Source organism: Martes martes, assembly GCF_963455335.1.
Source record: "Martes martes genome assembly, chromosome: 2".
In the NCBI taxonomy this organism is placed as follows: Eukaryota; Metazoa; Chordata; class Mammalia; order Carnivora; family Mustelidae; genus Martes; species Martes martes.
In genome coordinates this window covers 179,409,169-179,429,993 of record NC_137889.1, presented here as the reverse complement: position 1 = coordinate 179,429,993, position 20,825 = coordinate 179,409,169, and the positions used below count along the sequence as shown (strand labels likewise).

Sequence of the window (20,825 nt, the reverse complement as noted above, 5' to 3'; positions counted from 1 at the left end):
AACTTTCATTCCACTTCGGGAAAAAAGAATATCATCATGTCAAGCATTACGATTGACCCAGATGTCAAGCCTGGTGAATATGTCATCAAGAGCCTCTTCGCAGAATTTGCTGTTCAGGCTGAAAAGAAAATTGAAGTTGTAATGGCTGAACCCTTGGTGAGTAGAGCTGACCTATAAATCTGAAATATTTTCTTAACTTTTTTTTTTTTTTTTAAAGATTTTATTTATTTATTTGACAGACAGAGAGCACAAGCAGGCAGAGAGGCAGGCAGAGAGAGAGGAGGAAGCAGGCTTCCTGCTGAGCAGAGAGCCCGATATGGGGCTCGATCCCAGGACCCTGGGATCATGACCTGAGCCGAAGGCAGAGGCTTTAACCCACTGAGCCACCCAGGTGCCCCTTCTTAACTTTTGTATTAACCATTATAATATAAAGTTTCCAAAGGAAATAATGTACTTGAAAAAGAATTAAAGGAAGCCAATCTGAAAAGGCTGCATACTATATAATCCCAACTCTGTGACATTCTTAAAAAGGCCAAAATGTGGAGACGGTAAAATGACCACTGGGGACAGGAGCTGGGGGTGGAGGGATGAATAAGCAGAAGAAGGAGGATTTTTAGGGCACTGAAAATAGTCCGTGTGATACTGCAGTGGTAGACCCATGTCATCATACGTTCGCCCATACCCACGGAACGTACAACGCCAAGAGTGGACTCTACTGTCAGTTACAGAACTTGGTTGATTAGGAAGTGTCATTGTGGTTTCATCCGTAGAAACAAATGTACCACTCTGGTGGGGAGGTTAGGCCAGTGTGGGATGGCGTATATGGGAAATCTGTACCTTCCACTCAGTTTTGCTGTGAACCTAAAACTGCTCTAAAAAAATAAAGTCTAGAAATTAGGAGATAGGTGAGTAAAGTGATGATCTAGAAAGCTGTAATGACTTCAGACTGCACCTTGTTAAGTCACTTCAGGTCACCAGAGAACAAAAATGGATTTTACCAACAGGAATTGTTGAGACCAGATAAAACATAAGAGAAAATAAAGGAAAATCTAGAATATTCTGCAAGTTCATGATATGGCAGTCGCCAAACTTATAATAAAACTGTAAACTTATTTTTAGATGTATAGTGCATGCATGAGGCAAACTTAAGTGTTCTGAGAAGCTCCATGTGATTAGAGCTTACGGTAAAGAGGAAGGAAGAGAAAGAATGAAAACAAATATTTGAGTCAGATTCTGAGGGGCTGTGAAGGCTGTTGTGATAGATAATACAGTGCTTGGACACTCATAGGGAGAAGAGATTAAAAGCAGAGGGCAGAGGGGGCCCTGGCTGGCTCAGTGGGTACAGCATATGACTCTCAATCTCTGGGTAGTGAGTTTGAGCCCCATATTGGGTGTTGAGATTACTTAAAAAATACAGTCTTAAAGGCAGAGACTACTGTTTAGCTGTTGTATATAATTCAGTCTGGAATGAAAAGAGTCTTGAATTAGAGCATTAACAGTGGAGTGGTTGAAGAAGAGAGTAGGATAACAGAATTAGTAGAACTCAAACAGGAGTAGGTGTTTTGAGGGAAAGTGAAGGTTAAAAGTTCTTTGACGTGTTAGAAGAGATAATATTAGATTAAAGAACACGAGAATGTTATTGGGGTAGGAAAGGAGAATAAGATAATTTTTCTTGTGTGAATGATAAGCTTGAGATACTGGTCATGTAAACCATGTGGAATTACTTTATTGGTAGCTGGGAATTCTTTGTCAGTGACCAGAAATGATGACCGGAAATAGAGATTTTGGCATCATCTATGAGAGAGAGTGGTAAAGCCAAAAGAGCAGATGATGATCAAGAGAGAGTGTAGAATGGCATTATTATTGTCAAATGATATGGAGGGGAAGAGTACAATGAACACTGAGAGAAGTTACTGGACTTGGGAATTAAACAGCCTGAGAACAGTTTTAGTAGGGTGATACAACTTTAGGAAATAACTTTGGGAGTTTGAAGGGGTTGGATCTGGGATGTATCAAGACCACAGTGTCAGTTAAAATTAGGATGATCACAATGAAGATGAAGGTGGGGGATGTCACTGCTGGAATTTACTTTACTCCTTAACACAACTGGGTTAGGGATAGGTTTTCACCAGCGATCTGAGACCCCAGGGGTTTGCTCCTTGCCTGAAGCTCAAAGCCACAGAATGGCAGAATGAGGAGTTAGGCACAGTAATGGCTTCAGAGCCTGTATACTTCCTCACTTTGCTGTACTTCCTGCCTAGGAAGGAAGTGGGGAAAGGAACAGAAGAGAGAACAGGTGATAATCTAAGAAAGGTGGGAAGTCGAAGGAGGTATTGCGTTTTTAAGTCCTCCTTCACTAAGAAAAGTAACAGGGCTAAGATTGCAAAGGGATGTGAATGGGTCTGCGCATGCCTGCGAGTGAGTTTCTTGCTGTCTTTAAGTAGAGAAGAAACTACTTTAAGTAGTGAAGAAAGCAACTCTGCAAAAAGTGTTTGAGGTCCGGTAAATAATAATATATAAGAGAGCATTAGCCACAATGTATGCTTTAAAACGGCAGCTCGTTGTATTCCATTTAAATCATTCCACAGTTGCTTTCTGTGTACCACATTAATGATTTTGTTTTGATCAGTGCGTATACATTTACAGCAGGTATATAAATTTCCCCCTTAGAAACAAGATTTATAAGGACTCGTAGATATGAATTAATGGTTATGAGGTTTGATTATTGATGTGCTTAATCTATAAAGTGTTATTTTCTTCATCGGTGGTCTGTGAATTACTCGATAGTGTGCTACAGTAGCTTGTTTAACAGACATAAAGTAAGAAAGGGAACCACTTTAAGAAAAAAAAGAAACATTAAAAAAGTTTTTGGAATATGGTCACTAGTTGATAATACTGTATTATAAACTTGAAATTTGCTGAGAGTAGACCTTAAATGTTCTCACCTCCCCCAAAAAGATAAATATGTAAAGTGATTGACATGTTAATTAACTCAGTGTGTACATACATCAAATCATCACATTGTACACTTCAAACACATTATACTTACATTTGTCAGTTCTATCTCAGTAAACCTGAAAAAAAGAAAAATGTTTATGAAAAATTTCAAGTTATATATAAAAGTATAGATTATAGTGTAATGAACCCTCTAAGACCCATTGCATGGCTTCAACAACTTTCTTTCTTTCCTTGTTTTTTTTTTTAAGATTTTATTTCTTTATTTATTTTTAAAGATTTTATTTCTTTATATAAATAAAAGAGAGAGAGAGCAAGCGAGCACAAGCGGTGGGAGGGACAGAGGGAGAGGGAGAAGCAGACCCCCGCTTAGCAGGGAGCACCTTAAGGGGCTCAATTCCAGGACCTCAAGATCATGACCTGAGCTGAAGGCAGATGCTTAACTGATTGAGCCATCCAGGTGCCCCTAAGGATTTCGTTTTTTAAGTCATCTCTATCCCCAACATGGGGCTCAAACTCACAACCCTGAAATCAAGAGTTACACCTTCCACCGACTGAGCCCGCCAGGCACCCCTGGCTTCAGCAACTTTCAACTCGCACAGCACTTTTAAAAAAACACTTCACCTATTTTATAAAATATTTATTTATTTTTTATTTTATAAAATATTTAATAAATAGCAGCATGTGGTATGGTCCTGTCAGCTCTCTAATATTATATATTAAAGGAAATTTAATTTTGACATATAGAGTTCTTAAGAGTAAAAGTGTTACAAGAAAATATGGGTGAAATTACCTAATTTGACTGAATTTATGAAATGGTGATTTTATATCTTCCTCCTTTCTTTTTCTTCCAATGCCGTGGTCACTATCCTAGCTCAGGGTCAGCTTTGCTCATAGTAGGTCATTGCAATAACTAGTAAGTAAGTGGTTTGTCACCCTTCCATTTATCTTGCTCTCACCAGACTTTGCTTCATCTAAAACAAATATTATTACCTTTTCCTTTAAAAAATCTTGCTAATTTTTTGTTGCTGTGCAATGAATTCAAGTTCTTGGTGGGTCATTCTGGCCTCTTCACAGTCTTATTACAATTTGTATAATGTCTCATGACTCTTTTACCCTGATGTCTCCTATGACACTTAACGTATCCTCTGTATATTCTTTTGTCCTGGTGTGTTCTTACTTTTCTCCTGATCCCAAATACTCTTAACTCTTCTCTATTTTAAGCCTCTATTCATCCTTCCAGACTTCCCACATGTTCCCTCTCTCGTAGTGGTCCTCTTCAACCTGTATGAATCTTCGTTTCATCATCATAATTTTTCATACTCCCAGATTCTGACATTGTCCTGTTAATTGCTTACTTGTTTATCTCCTCTGATGTGAGCTGCTTGATACCAGGAGCCAGGTCTCCTTTGCCTTTTTATAGTCCTGCCTGTGGTGGTAGATGCCTAGTAGAAGGTGAGTGGTAAAGAGTTGTATTTTAACTTGGCTTTAGCCTTACAGAACATCACTGTGTACCCTTTGTTCTCTAACAAAATATAATATCCTCATTCTAGCCATAGCTTTTAATAGTTCTTTTATAATAGTCTGATGCGGACTATATTTTATTCTGTAATTTAGTAGCTAATTAAAGAGACATCTACTGTGTTGTCTAAGACTATAAAATTTGGTGAACAGTGGTGAGGTTTCCATCAGAAAATTGATGTTTTTACTCCACCATTGTACTTAGAAGAAGCACTCTCTGCTTACTCTTCCTTACCAGAACCTCCCTTCCCCCCAGTGTAATGGACTGTAGCAACCAAGGGCAAAGTCTGTTAAGCATCTGACTCATGGTTTTGGCTCAGGTCATGATCTCCGGGTCCTGGGATCAAGCCCCACGTCGGGCTCTGGGCACAGTGTGGAGTCTGCTTTGTCCCTCTCCTTCTGCTCCTCCCCCTGCTCCCCCCTCCCGGAATAAATTAAAAAAAATTTTTTTTTAATTATAAAAAAGATTAGACAATGATACATTTAATCTAATACTGTGACAGTGTTGATATTATAGCTTCAAATTTGTTTATCGTGATTTCATTTATTGTGAAATTTATTCAGTTTTTTTATTTTAGTAAAAACAACCATCTAAGATGAGTCTCTTGAGTTCTTGAATGAAAGAAACTCTTGCAGGCTCACTTCAAAGAAACTAGCATCCATGGATTGTTACATAAAAGGATACTAGCATGTCTCATGATCAGTCTGACAGTAAGTTACATAAAAACGTAGAAGCACAGATGTGAAGGGATTTTGCTAAAAGAGTTAATCTACCACTAAAATGAGAGAACTGGCCTTCTCCTTCTCATATTAGAAGCCGTAATAAAATTAGCGGAGCTTGATATTTAGCCACAACTTCATTTTCATTTTAGGGGGAAGATTGGGGAAGGAAGGCGATCACTAATTGAAATTGCAGCTTGCAAACCACAATCCAGTACCTTAGGTCTCTTCCCTCCTGAAAGAGGTGGATCAATCCTTGGTAATGATCCAGGCACGCTCTAGCTTATCTGTTAATCTTTTAGATTGCCAGTGACTAGAAAAGAAGATAAGAAAAAAGGCTTTAACCAATCACCTGCTCATTTAGACTTCATTTGGTTTAGGCCCAGCATTTTTACAGCTTTGAAATAGCCAGTATTTTTTTTTTTGAGAATATTAAATACATATATGTAATTTTAAAAAAAATGTTCTCCTCATATGACCTGCTTCTTCTAAAAATTTTGCCTTCTCCTTACATGTATGCCTGTTATAATTTGTTCTATTTTACAACCACGGCATGAAACAGATCGGAAACCTGGGGGGATGGGCCTTTTTGACTATGGTCTTCAGTGTGTAGTCATTGGAACGAGTCATCAGTGTCAGGTCTATTTCTGGGGTCTGTCAGGGTCCCTAGGGAAGGTCCTTCCAGTACCCCAGATGGCAGGCTTCAGCTGATGCCCTCAGGGTCTCGAGGCAGAAGATAACTGGGTTTGTTGGTATTTGGTACATAGATGTTTACTTGAGCTCCCTGTCTTCAGTGTGTTATCTCCTCTTCGACTGTAGTGTCCACCAGTCAGCATTTCTGTTTTGCCCTGTCCTGAGAAGGACAAGTGTTCCATGGGTAAGGTGGAAAGACAGAGCTGCTGAAGGGAAGGAAAGGGAGGGTCTCGGTTTTCCTTAATCCTTCAACCAGCCCTCTTGTTTTTGACTTCACCTTTACCTATACTTTCAGAGCACTGAAGTTCCCCAAATTCTCAGGAATTGCAAAGTACTGACTGGATTATCTTTCCTCCACCCTGTGTGGCAAGCTCACCTACTTTCCCCCTGTTGTGACTCAAATGTCATCTTCTCCATGGTCCTTCTGTCTAAAATCTCACCCTGCTTTCCAACCTCCTATCCTGAAGTCTGTCTAAGAGAACACACATTTTAGTTGGTTCTCTCATTGGACTTTTAGGTTCATGAGGATGGGGATTGTTTTCCATTTTGCTCGTGGTTGTGTCTCTAGAGCCTAGAACTGTGCCTGGCATACTGTACATTCAGTAAATAATTCAGGTGAATGAGTAAGTGGCTGCATGGAGAATAGACACCCAACTTTTCCCCTTGCCTACTTAGGACTCACTCTTGTTGGCTGAAATGTCTTGGTTGGGCTTTATTGTCTCTCGCATTCTCTCTACCCTTTGGTTTTAATTCTTAAGTCTTCTAAAAATTCTTTTACTGTTGTCTTGGTCGGGTTTTAGAGGAGAGAATGGAGGCTATGTGTGTGTTAAGCCTACTCTCTTTAATTGCAAATTATTGAGGTATTTCCACATCATTGTTAACACTATCAGAATCCTTTCAGTAAATGCTCTTGCTGTCCCTGCAGGCTACATGCTGTTCTTGGTACATATATGCTACTTAACGAATCAAGTTAGAACATAAAGATTGGGAACCTTAGAATATTCGATCTTTAGATTTCTTTTCTTTTCTTTTCTTTTTTTTTTTTTAAGGTTTATTTATTTATTTATTTATTTGGGCGGGGGCATGGAGAGGGAAAGAGAATCCCAAGCAGACTCCCCGCTGAGTGTGGAGCCCACTGCAGGGCTCTGTTGTGCAACCCCGAGGTGCATGACCTGGGCTGAAATCAAGAGTTGGATGCGCAACCGACTGAGCCACCCAGGCGCCCCTCGTTGTTAGTTTTTTATATTATTATGAAATAATGACGTTATAAAAAGTGGAAATAGTTCTAAATTTCATATAATAAGAGTAAGGATTCTTACTTGCATTCTGTATCAAAATAAACACTGTCCACAGTTTGTAGTCCATCATTTTCCATGTCTGTTATCCATCTCTGTAGCATCTGCCACATTTTAAAAATTTTTTTTTATTTTTAACCTTTTTGCCACCTTTTTTTTTAAAGCACAAATGGGAGGTTTTATATCTGTGTGTTTGTGTGTGTGTATTGCTGTACCTACATATTTTGAACAAAGTAAATTGGAGATTTTTCTGCATTAGCCTGTATAAATTTGCCTCGTTCTTTTTAATAGTTCAATATTATTCTTTTCCTTTTTAAAAAATTTAATAGTTCAGTATTTTATTTTATTAATTTTTTTAAAAGATTTTATTTATTTATTTGACAGAGCGAGAGAGAGAGACCACAAGTAGGCAGAGAGGCAGGCAGAGAGGCAGGCAGAGAGAGAGGGAGAAGCAGGCTCCCTACAGAGCAGAGAGCCCGATGTGGGGCTTGATACCAGGACCCCGAGATCATGACCTGAGCCGAAGGCAGAGGCTTAAGCCACTGAGCCACCCAGGCATCCCTGTTCAATATTATTTTGATAAAATAATGTTTTTTATTAGTCTCTATTGATAGTCGGTTTGGAAATTAGCTTAATTTAGGGCTACTTTAAAAAAATATGGTAAAAAAATATGGTAAACATTCTTGCACAAAAGGCTTTGCATACGTGCATGAAGATAGAGAATAATTTCTATTCTTTTTTGTTGTTACAATGGGTTGCTTCTGCTATAAACATTTTTCGAGGATTTATCTTTTTAAAATGTCTTATTGGAAGACACCCCAACTGCTTCTGCAATGATGAGGGTGTCCTCAATCACCCTATGCTTAAATTGAGAGGTTAGTACAGAGTTCTTGGTTACTAATTTCTATTTAGTACAGTACACTTGTTTTATGTTTTTGTACTTATGGTAACTTGAGTATCCTTTTGCATTCAAAAATAATTTCTGAGTTCTTCTTATGGGAAAAATAGTCTACTTCCATTTCTTGGTTTAGGGAAAGCTCAGGGAGGATGTCAAATCTTTGAGGAAGTATGAGCTTGTTGAGAAATAAAATATGTTAATATGAAACAACATTTTGTTTCTGAAAAGCTCTCTAATTGTGCTTGGCCGGTACTCTAGTGTATAAACATGTTATTTGAGTAATAAAGCACTTAGATCAGCAGTCCTCAAGACATCACTGAAGACCTTTAGACTTAGAGTGTAAAAGGGGATTAAATGAATGTGAAGAAGCCACCTACTGTCTCCCCCAACCTCTCATCTTACATAGTTCACAGGAGGATAGTAGAGACTCTTTAGCTCACTATTTTTCAAACTTCTAGATACTTTTAGAAATGGTGTTCTATGGAACTGCTGTAGGACTTTGTGCTTTACTGAAATTTTAGAGCTAATTGATATCACATATATGGTTGTACAGAATCATCGTGTTGGATGTAAATGATGTATAGGTTGGTTTTTGAAATCCAGAACTTGTTCTGCAAGATAATCACCCAAATGCGCTTAGCCTGTGAAGGCCCAGGTACCAAGGACATGCCAAAAACCTATCCTTATTAAGAAAGTAAAGTGCCCCAGAATTCAGGCACTTTCCTGATCTCATTTAAATTAGTTAGAAACATGTTGCACTGATAGCCAGACTGGGAGTTTTTACACTTCAGTGGCAAATATACTTGTGGATGTGTTTCCATTAAGAATAGCCATGAGTGCCAGAAAGTGATAGGACTCTACCAGATAAAGAAACTTCAAAATACACATATTTCTAAATTCTCATTTCTTTCAAAGAAGGATGATGCTTGTTTTTCTTTGATACATGTTTAATATGTATTTAAAATTCAGTAAAAAAGCCTAACATAGAGAAGTTTAGAAAATCATCCTAAAAATCTCAATAAAACAGCCATCGTGTATTTGAATATAATCCTAGCCGTCTCCTGTATTCAGTAAGTAAGTTAGGTAAGGATATGTGGGGTTGCCAGCAAGGCAAGTAGGTAGGAAGACGCACAAAAGGGATCACACTGTCTGTGCTATCTTAATTTAAACTCATTATGTTATAAATTTTGTTTGAATTAAACAGAACAAAAAGAAACAAACTAGAATGATTTAACTTCTGAATTTCAGGTAACTTTCTTTTATAGAAAGAACAGTTCTTGAGAGATCTTTAAAGTTGGGGCACCTGGGTGGCTCAGTTGGTTAAGCATCTGCCTTCGGCTCAGGTCATGATCCTGGGGTCCTGGGATCGAGTCCCGCATTGGGCTCCCTGCTCGGTGGGGAGCCTGCTTCTCCCTCTCCCTCTGCTGCTGTCCCTGCTCATGCTCGCTGTTTCTCTGTAAAATAAATAAATAAAATCTTTTTTAAAAAAAGATCTTTGAAGCTAAATGTAAAGAAATAAACAGACGTGTACATGGAGGTTTAGTGACAACTAGATTTGAAAATGAGGAAATTAAATCACTTCTTCATAATTCATGATTTTGTTTAGTTACATTGTTTTTTCTCATATTTTAAAACACATCTGTTCTGTAACCATAACTTTCATGGTCGTACCCTACATTGTTCTAAAATTAAATGAATTTGCTGGATTACCACCAAGCATGGGAAACTCAAGAACAATCCTCAAGTTTAAGAATGAGAGGAAGTAATCTGCATTCTTTGTACAAAATACAGAAAATAAAAGTAAACCAATTATTCAACCACAAAATAGTGTTATTCTGTTTTTATTTCTAATGCGTGATAAATATGTTTCTAGAGCTTTAAATGTATTTATATGTGTAATACCACCATATATGCATTTATCCTTTTATAAGAGAATTAAATCTGTTATTCTCTAATTTAATTAATACATTGAGAACATTTTCCCAATCTACCAGTTTAGTTCTACCTGTCACTTACTGGCTGTTCACTACTCTGATGTGTAGCTATACCATGATTTTGTGACCCAAATTCCCCATTGTTGTACTTTGATGTTGCTTCTTATTTTTAACTGCCTAGTTAATGTCCCTTTATGTGCCTTTTATAAATGTGGAACACAGTCCCCCCCGCCCAACCCTGGGGCATATTCTGTTTTTGGATCAAAGAGGAAATTGAATCAGAAATGATGTTTTTATTAGGATTCTCCAGAGAAACAGAACCAATATTTTGTGTGTGTGTGTGTGTGTGTGTGTGTGTGTGTGTATAAAAAGATATTTATTGGAAGGCATTGGCTCACATGATCCTGGAGGCTGAGAAGTCCCCAGGTCTGTAGTGGGCAGGCGGGGGACCCAGGAGAGCAGGTGGTGTGAGCTCCAGCCTGAAAGCCGGTCCAAGAAGAGCTCCTGTTTCAGTTCGATATGGGAAAAGTGGTACGGTTGGGCTAGCCTGATGCTCCAGCTCAGTGTAGTCAGACAGGAGGAGTCCATCTTACTCCAGGAAGGGTCGCCATTTTGGCTCACCTCGGGCTTTCATCCTGTTGGCTGAAGTCCACCCACATAAGGGAGTCTCAGTCTACTTGCTTGACTCAGTTCACCAGTTCAAATGTTAATCTCATCCCAAAATATCCTCACAGGCAAACCCAGAAAATGCTCTCGCGGGGTACCCTGTAACATAAAATTAACCATCACAGTATCCAGTGTCCATCAAAATTTCTGTCTGTCTAGGATTTACTTAGCTCCCTCTTCCTCTCAACCCATTGCAGCATAGTATCACAGCCCATTCCTTCACTCCTTTGTTTTCTACTGGGTGGAGGCCCCTTTATGTCCCAGTGTCATCCATCCTTCCTTCCTTCCTTCCTTCCTTCCTTCCTTCCTTCCTTCCTTCTATCCATCCTTCCATCCCTCCAGAGAGGGAGAGAGTGAGGGGAGAGAGAGAATCCTGATGTGAGGCTGAAGCTCATGACCCCGAGATCATGACCTGAGCCAAAATCAAGAGTGGGGTGTTTAACTGACTGATCCACCTAGGTGCCCCACCATGACACTCGGTCTATACTAACTTTAGACAGTGATCTGGACTGACCTCTTTTGAGTCATTTCTTCATACAAGCAAAGAAGAGTGCGCATGCAGGCGAGAGGGTGGGGAGAGTTTACTATCAGTTACGTCCCCCAGGCCCACTGGTTGAAGGGTAAAGGGTCTAAGCTTTCCACAGTGAGTCCTCTGAGCCCTCTTTGGGTCACAGATGTTGCTTGCTCACAGTAGGAACTCAGTATGTGTTTTTTCAGCAAATAAATGAACAGAACAAATGGAAAGTTAAAAAAAAAAATTCCAGTACTGTTGTGTGCTGAAGGAAGACACAACACTAAATTGGAAGATTATATTAATAGGAAGCAACTATACTGAAAGGTCACCTCATGAAAGTATCATGTTTCACTGTCAGTACCCTCGCTCTTTCTTTATGTAGTACTCTTTTCCCTTGGCTTCTGTGATATGCAATTTCAAATGGTACAAAAATCTATGTAGTAAAAACTTTCCATCCCGAGCCCCCAACCCTCCCTTTATTCTAACTGTCCAATTTATTTCCCCATGTGCAAACACATATTTCTTTCTTTTTTTTTTAAAGGTAGTCTGTGTATTTAGTAGTGCGCGCGCGCGTGTGTGTGTGTGAGAGAGAGAGAGAGAGGGAGGGAGTCTTACCTTTGTTTAAAATAAATCTAATTACAAATGAAAACAAAAACAAAACCAACTCATGAATCTGCTTTTCATATATAAGATTTCTAATATTTTGTATATATGCTTTTTTTTTTTTTTCCTTAAACCATAGGAGAAGCCATTGTCTAGATCTCTTCAAAGAGGTGAAGATCTTCAGTTTGACCAGGTATGCCAATTTTGGGGGGATATTTTTTCTCCAAAGGAAAATGTTTATTCTAACAGTCTGGTCCAAATATATCCAATATTAAGAAATTGTTTTATTTTGTTTAGTGAACCTTTATATCATTACACATTAGATTCAGTCTGAAATTGGTAGTTTGTTTTTTAACAAATAGAAGGAGTTATGAACTATGACCTTTATAGTTCATGGAATGATCTGTGAACTTGATTGGTTTCTGTCATTTATTTATTTACTATTTTAACATTTTATTTATTTATTTATTTGATACAGAGAGAGAGAGAGAGAGAGTGTGTAAGCAGGGAGCGTAGGAGAGGGAGAGGGAGAAGGAAGCCCCCTACTGAACAGGGAGCCTGATGTAGGACTTGATCACAAAACCCTGGGATTATGACCTGAGCTGAAGGCAGATGCTTAATTGACTGAGCCACCCAGGCACCCCAGTTTCTATCATTTAGCATCTGAAAACTTTTTACTTTCATTGATAATCTCTTTACTGTGTCCTTTGAAATTTTCTTAAAATGTTTCCCGTTACATACCTCAATCTTTCCTTGTGTACCAATTCATAAAATTTTTACATAATAATATTTTACCTCTTTTTTTTTTTTTTAAGAGAGGGAGAGAAGGGGGTGGGTAAGGGGCAGAGGGAGAAAGAGAATCTTAAGCAGGTTCCATGCCCAGTGTGGAGCCCGATATGGAGCTCTGTGTCATAGCCCTGGATCATGACCTGAGCCAAAATCAAGAGTCAGACACTTAACCTACTGAGTCACCCAGGCGCCCCATAATATTTTACCTTTTAATGTTTTGGTTTTGTCTCTTTGGGGCTATCAGAACCTTAAAATAGAACATTAATATCTAAAATTGAGTGCAGTATTCCTAGGATGTTAATTCTTTCCTCTTGCTGAGATTAAATGTTTGATCAATTGTTATTTTTGTCATAATTATGTTCATTCAAGAATTATTTTGATATATATTGTTTGCAAAAACCAATAACCCAGATTAGCTGTTTGTTTCTAGTATTCCTGTAGTACTTTTCTCATAATTATGTATCTAGGAAACAGAAATTTATGTTCATGTTCATCTCATTGACTAGATAAAGATGACTGGCTACAATTAGCTGGGTAGAGACTTTACAGCATATTGTGTTTCTGGACTCTAGCCCAGTTCTGAATCAGAGTTACCAAGAGCAGGGCTCCAGCACCCGTATTTTACAGTAGATCCCTGGGGGATTCTGAAGGATACGCCACTTAGTGAGTAGCCATTGACCTAAGAAGAAACCATAAATAGGAAGCCTAGTTTCTGTTAAAGTAACGTTATGATCACTTTATATAATGCTCACCAAATCTCAGTGTTACTACAAAAGGTTCTAATTATTACAATAATTAATTTTATTTATCTGTTACTAATATATTATTTTAAAGATATTTAGATTATTTAGATCTTAAATCCACTAATGAATAAATGTATAGTCAGAATTTAAAATTCTATTAAAGTATTTTAAGGAATATTTCCATTTTTTAATGTAAACTTTTAATAAAACTTTAAATGGTTGTGCCCCATAGTTCAATTTTGGTTCCCCCCCCCCACAATAAAAAGCCAGGTGTGGGAGAAACTGTTTTCATATATACTTAAAATAGTAGATGGTATTTTATTGTTCCTTCTTTAGATATTAAAAGGATTTGCTTTGAGTGATCTTTTTTATTGTTTATAAAATACAAATACGAAAAATTAGTTAAATAAAATTAGAATCTTGTTTTTACTTTAATTTTCTATATTAGAAACCATTACCTGTCAAATTATGGTTAATTATAAATAAAAGTATGACTAGAAGAAGGCAGAGATAATGAAAAAGAGAAGAAGAGCTTATACAATCAAATAAACTGTTTTATTCTTTTCTATTTCCTTGGATGAAGTACATTTTGAAGTTATATGAATTAGGAAAATTAAAGGTTTAATTCCTGGTGGTACCGATCTATCTTCATTAACTGACACTTTCTGTAGTCCTGGACCTGAACAAGACCTTGAATATTCCTGCAACCCGTCATTTTTTAGATAAGAAAAACAAAATAAAGCATGTTTGACTGTATACTTTGAAGTATTAATTTTATGAGCAGTGAGTTGCATCAGATATGGAAATTCCTATCCAGAGCGATTTTTTGCTTGAGATCCTTCAGATGAAGAGTGACCTTAGGGACTGCTTGCTAATGATAACTGGTGTGCTTCTTACTGCCACTGCAGATTCATTTCATTCATGAAATGAATCTGGCATTTACCTAGAATTCAGATGGTTTCCGGGATGCCTCAAATTGAACAGCATTTGTTCATCCCACCACGTTTATCTTTACGCTGTCCTCTTACATATCCTAAGCTTTAAAAGCTTGTTGCAGCACGTTTCCAATACATTCATGTGTGGGTGTCACAAATTAATAATGCAGTTATAACTCTCCATTCTGCAGTAGAGTGACACAAAGTTTACTCTCATACACTTCTAACATAACACAGTCTTCTCCATTCCTCATCTCTTCATTCATTCTAGCGGCAATATTTCCAACCTTTTGTTCACATGAGCATGGAGGAGGAACTGGCCGGGGGAAGGAGGCAGGTGTGGTTTTCTCATGATACGCATACCACTTCCCCCACAGGTATCCTTCTGTATAACCAGAGATGTTACTAAGGGTCATGTTTTTACACACGTGAGTAGTATATAGAGGCAGGAAAAAGGTGGACAACTTAGCCCACTTTGTTACTTGGATAAACCCCTAATTCTTATTTTTATTTTAAAACACATTTATTGGGATGCCTGGGTGGCTCGGTTAAAGCCTCTGTCTTCGGCCCAGGTCATGATCCCAGGGTCCTGGGATCGAGCCCCGCATCGGGCTCTCTGCTCAGCAGGGAGCCTGCTCCCCCCCCCTTTCTGCCGCCCTCTCTGCCTACTTGTGATCTCTGTCTGTCAAACAAATAAATAAAATCTTTAAAAAAACAAAACAAAACATGTTTATTGCATTTGAATTACTCTGTTCATCTTAGAAATATCGGTCATTTCCAAATGATGGCTAATAAAGTTAGCAGTATGGCACCTTGATGTATTTTAACTTCTGGTGGTATCTTGTGTTTTCAGTTGATAAGCTCTATGAGCTCAGTAGCAGAGCACTGTCTCCCTTCCTTACTTCGCACCTTGTTTGACTGGTACAGACGCCAGAATGGAACTGAAGATGAATCCTACGAGTACAGGCCTCGATCCAGCACAAAGTCTAAGGGGTAAGGGGCTCATTTTCCACTCCTCTACCTAGAATTGAAACGCTTTCAATGACAGGGGCATTAGTGTTCTCAACCAAAGACTGGTATTGTTTGATTTCTGAGCAAAAACATTGACTATTTTTGTTATGAAACTGATAGTGAAAGGAGCATAGTCCATACTTAGGTGTAAATCAAGGGAAGGTACCAGTTAAGGTCGATGGAACTCCATGGTACCGATCACTGGGATAGTCAAATGAATTTTAGGAGCGCCATTTCAGTAGTTCAGTGAGGAGCTTTAATGGTTCTAGAAGAAGTTAAAATATTCAAAGAGGGTCCAGTTCATATGGCTTGTGATGGGAAGCAATTGCTGTGATACAGGAGGACTGCCAAACCCTATATTATGATACCGTGAGACTCTCCCTGTTGCTCAAATCCCCGAATTTCTCTTCCCCTCCTTCAAATTTGCCAGGGAGGTGTTGGCATTGCATAAAACATCCATCTGGGTTCAAGAGATGATCTGTAGTTTGGAATTGGGTTTTAGTTGATGCCACCTGTGATTTTTCACATTAGATACACAGAAAGTTTCCCGGCACTGTATTTTCATCAGAAAAGTTTTTATTTTTGTTTCAGTTCTTAATTTTAAAAAAATCCTAATCAATATGGAGTAATGTTAGATTTTCTAAATAAAATTTATTTTCCTTAACTGATTCCTTTAGAATGGGTTTAATTTCTGACAGATACAGTAGCGACATGTTTATCAATACTGTACAAAATACCCAACACGAGAAAGAAAATGAGAGTGTACAGACGTTGGGTATTTAAAAACAACTTGAACTGTCAGTTGCCATAGGGCACCATACATACGAGGAGCTCAGTAAATAACCAAACTGTTAACCAATAGCTATTTTAAAATGTATGGTCTTAAATGCAATCCTAATTTGGGGTTCTTGTTACAGGGATGAACAGCAACGTGAAAGAGATTATCTTCTTGAAAGGAGAGACTTAGCAGTAGATTTCATTTTTTGTTTAGTTTTAGTTGAAGTTCTAAAGCAGGTAAGAAGCTTTCTTTCTGCAGAGTTTGTGTTCCTTATTCTTATTTTGCCTTCACGTTTCATTTACCTTATTTAGGGTGTTATGTCTAAAATTCTGGCCCACGTTAACTAGATTTCTACAATATAATTACACGTCTTTCCGTTGCCCTGGGCTTTCGTGGCCCATACCTATCACTTCCTATTCTTTTTACCTTTACAAAATGCTGTTTAAGATAGGAGATCTTGTTAGCAAAATTGAGATGAATAGAAATTGGGTTACATACGGGCTTTTAGCTGTGAATACAGTCTGCCTGTCATCCATCAGCTTCAGTCCAGTTTCAAAGAATTTCTCTTCTGAAGTGATCAAGCCTGTGTTCCAACGTGTAATCATCGTACAGTTACAGTTAAGGGATAGGGACGTGTTGACCTGGGGAATACCGAATTGTCAAGTGCAAGTGCTTTTTGGACAAGTGAAAACCCCTCAGGATAATAAATGTTTCATGTCTATTCAGTGTCTGTTAGGATGCTGGCATTGTGTTCACACTGTGCTTGTGAATGTGACATCTGATGTCTGGTATCCTGTGTATTTGTACTACTCAAAGTCAGTACAGGTATACCTTTAAATACATCTAAGTACTTGTACTGATTTTGAAAGTGGGTTTTTTTTTTTTTTTGGTCAGTTTTTGTTTTTTTATTTACTAAAATCAACTACTTTGTTCAAATACGTGAAAGTATTTTTTGTTTCTTTGTTTGTAGTCTTTAAAAAGCTCTATATCATTCAAAATCAAGCCATATATTTCCAGCCATGTACATTGTAATGTTTGAAAAAGTTAGGAAACCTAAAAGAAAAAAAAATCACATTTTGCATATGACATATTTGGACAGGAATTTTGTTTTTATTATACAAAATGAAATAGAATATATACTATGAAAGTAAACAGCAAATGTTAGATATAGAAGTTAATTGACAGCCAATTTTTTTGATGGAAGCAATATAAAATTATTTGAATTATTTTTTTTTACACTTTACCTTTGTTTTTATAATGTATGTGAAAAATCATTGAAATCTGAATAGCTGAAATTCACAAATAAAAATTTGAAATATGAAAAGCAGATAAGTGCATTAATCGGTGGTAAAAACCATTTTAATTAATTTGTACCTTTCCTAAAGGTCTTTCTGTAGGTGTAGGAAAGAAATTTGCTGTGGGAGTTGTGCTAATAAGCCAGGTTTGCTTTCTGTGATCTCAGTTTTGCTGGGATCCTAAGACCCTGAGGCCAGCGTAATTCGGGGTAGAAGAGCTTAGGACCAGAGCCGTCATTGACCATGACTGGACTTTGCCTAGGACTCATTGTGGTTGACCTCTGGCATCTTGTGTGCTGATGTAGGTCATGTGAGTGATTTGGTAACCAACAGTTTGCATTGCCTAGTTAAATAATCCAGGGTTTCTTCTTTGAGCTGGAGAAATTGTAAATTCCCTTAGACATTCAGGCCCGTCTCTGATCTGGCTCCATGGTACCTTTTCTCCTTTGCTTCCCAAGGCATTCTTTCACTTGCCAATCAGTGTCTCCTCTGAAAGTTGCCCCTCATTGCAGCTTCAGAGCTTCTCTGCACCAATAACCCTATGTAAGTTTTCTCTATCCTGTCCCCTTCCTCTCACCCGCCCTCTCCCCTTCCCCATTCTCTTGGTCTTCATCCTCCTTCCTTCCTCTTCCTCTTAAAAAATAATGCAGATAGCTCTTCTGGTGGAGAAAACCATAGGATTCATAAACTTTCATTGGGCCCATTTTTTTAAGTCCATTCCACAAAATCCCTTCAGATCCATGGTGCACATGGACTCAAAGTGTGGGGAAAAAAGAATAGCTCCTTTTTTTTAAAAAAAAAAGATTTTATTTATTTATTTGTCAGAGAATTGGAGAGAGAGCAAACACAAGCGGGGGGGGGGGGGTGGCAGGCAAACAGAGAACAGGCTCCCCGCTGAGCAGGGAGCCCGATGTGGGACTGGATCCCCAGACCCTGGGATCATGACCTGAGTCAAAGGCAGCCACCCAGGTGTCCCTACAACAGCTTTAATAGCTAATCTCTGTTTTTTGGTTCTGCCACCATATTGTTCCAATCTATAGCAGCCTTTCTACTGTTTTCTCTCCTTTACCATTATCCTCATACTTTCACTCAGATGCACCCATGAAAGAATAAAATCTGTCACAAAGAACAGTGAGATACTTTATTTATTAAAAATCATACATAGTTTTTTTTTCTTTTCCCCAGTAAAAGGGAAGTCTTTTTAGCTTCTTCGAAACTAATAAAACAGAAAATGAAATAAAAATCAATAGAACTTTTTGAAGTATCATGACGAACTAACCCAATTTTCTACCGTGTCAAAGTGATGTAGGGTTTAATAGATCTGGAGACTAATCAGTGTCATATATCTTGAATTTAATAGGACTTTTACTTTTGCCCCCCATAAGAGACACATATTAAAACGTGACTCAGTTTTATTTTGATGAGACAGACGGTCCCAGGAGTACTGAAGTATTGATACTTGGTTGGGCCAGTCATAAAGAGGAGTAAATATTCTTTACGGGTTAGTCCTTGACATCCTATATTATAAATTTTTTTGTTTCTTGAATAGTCTGTTGTGTCTTCATGCGTGTTTAGAACTCTTCACGATGCGTAAAGGCTCTATATCCTTTGTATCAGCCGGTCATTGTAATAAAACTAGGAAACAGCCAGGACAAGTGCTTTCATTCCAGCTCTGTCATTTTCTTGCTGCGTAACTTGGATGAGTTATTATCCACTACCTTTTCCCCCCCTCTGTAAAAGAAGGATGATAATATCATTTTTGTAGAAGCGTGAGCGTTAAATACAGTAATGCCTGGGACATGGAAAGGGCTCTGTCAGTGTATCTGTTATTTTCATTTTGCAGATGAAGAAATGTTCTTAATTTAGTGACTTGCTGATGATTATAAAGTTAGTTCACTTTTTTATTCCAAGTTTTCGGCCATTAATAATAAGAATATTGGTAAAATCAGTGATACAAAATTAGGTGAAATAGGCAGCATCTAGGGAAATTAAAGTTTTAATCAAAAATTAGAGAAAGAATTGAGTTAATGTAAATATGATGAAATGAGTATGATTCACTATGGGAACAAAATTAATTCAAGATGATAGAGGACGTAATTTTATTTTTTCAAGAAAGTCAAACATAATTTTGGGCTTATGGCCAACTACAAATTTTAGCATGTCAATACCAAAAGCTTTCAAATTCATAGTAAAAACATGTCTAAACAGCAACATCAACATTTAGAAAGTTTGAAGCGATTTTCTTTCCATATGAAATTTTAGTCAGACATTTACTCATTGAAATAAACAAGATTGGGAAACTTGGTTTGTAAACCATCTCCAGCTCTTGGCTTAGTTTTATTTGTGCTGTTGCGAAGTATTAGAAGGTGGAGTACATCCTTAGTATGTTCAGATTTCACATGTGCATTTTTGATGTGGATGAGTTCCCTGAAGGCTGTGAGGTTATTTGTGATTTTTCTGAGGTTAAATGCATTCCTTCCCCTTGGCACTGAAAGCTGGTCCTTTAGGGAATGAATGAGCCTCATTGACTCCGCAGTGTCCCTATCGTAACCTGATTTTGTTATTTTTCACTTTCATGATGTGATAAAAGCATTAAAGTTTGGGAGGTGGTGGTGGGAAGGGCCTTGGAATAAAACTCGGGTAATCTTTTTTTTTTTTTTTTAAGTTTTTTAAAGTTTTGTAACCAATCTTTGTATGCAACGTGGGGGCTGGAATGCATGACCCTGAGGTCCAGAGTCCCATGCTTCCTCTGAAGTCAGCCAGGCGCCCCTGGGTGTTAAGATTCTGCCAGATATATATCCTTCTGGAATGTTGAAGAAGAATTAGTGCTGCTTCTAATCACAAATGACAAGACCTGAAGAAGTCTTGACAGTATGGGTGGGAATATTACTCCATGCAAGTAGACCTCTTCCTCTGTATGCTGAAAAGGGGTTCTGCACCCTGCCCCCCACCGCTGTTGCCTTTTTTTTTGAGATTCAGTTTGAGAATGTTTTTATTATTATTGCTGTTATTATTATTCTTGAAAATAAGGGGAGAAATAGGGATTTTGAGAATGTCTGTGCATCCTGATCTTGTTCGTTCTTAAAATTAGGTAAGGCCTATTTCTTCTTTCACTTCTATTTCTGGCTACAATATGATAAAATTGAAGGCTTTGATTTCTTTTGCCTTTATCAAATGCATTTTTATATGGCAGAAACTGGGCGTGCAGTATTTTCTAGAGAAGTACACATCAGCTTCTGAACTTTAGTTCCCTCATCTGTAAAATAGGGAACCAGTATCTACCTTGTAAGACTAAGTGTTACAAGTAATATTTACAAAAATGCCTATCTAATGCCTGACACACAGACACATACCAAGTGTTGATGGTGGCCATAGGAGGGGAATAACTTAAGAGTGTATAGCATGACTAAGCAGTGTCCCTAGCTGTCATTGTTAGACATCAGACATCGCTGGACCAGATAAGACGGTTTAGGAG

General features: G+C 37.9%; 1 protein-coding gene across 2 annotated transcripts in view; it reads left to right on the top strand.

The window, feature by feature from the left end:
• Positions 1 to 21: 21 nt before the first annotated feature.
• FRYL (FRY like transcription coactivator) overlaps positions 22 to 20,825 on the top strand; it is a 139,462-nt gene continuing 118,658 nt past the window's right edge. For both annotated transcript variants that reach the window (XM_080797035.1, XM_080797034.1), the window contains exons 1-4: positions 22 to 156; positions 11,939 to 11,992; positions 15,120 to 15,259; positions 16,195 to 16,291. In XM_080797035.1, coding sequence (XP_080653161.1) covers positions 37 to 156; positions 11,939 to 11,992; positions 15,120 to 15,259; positions 16,195 to 16,291 — 411 coding nt within the window. In that variant the 5' untranslated portion in view covers positions 22 to 36. The remainder of the gene's footprint in view (positions 157 to 11,938; positions 11,993 to 15,119; positions 15,260 to 16,194; positions 16,292 to 20,825) is intronic.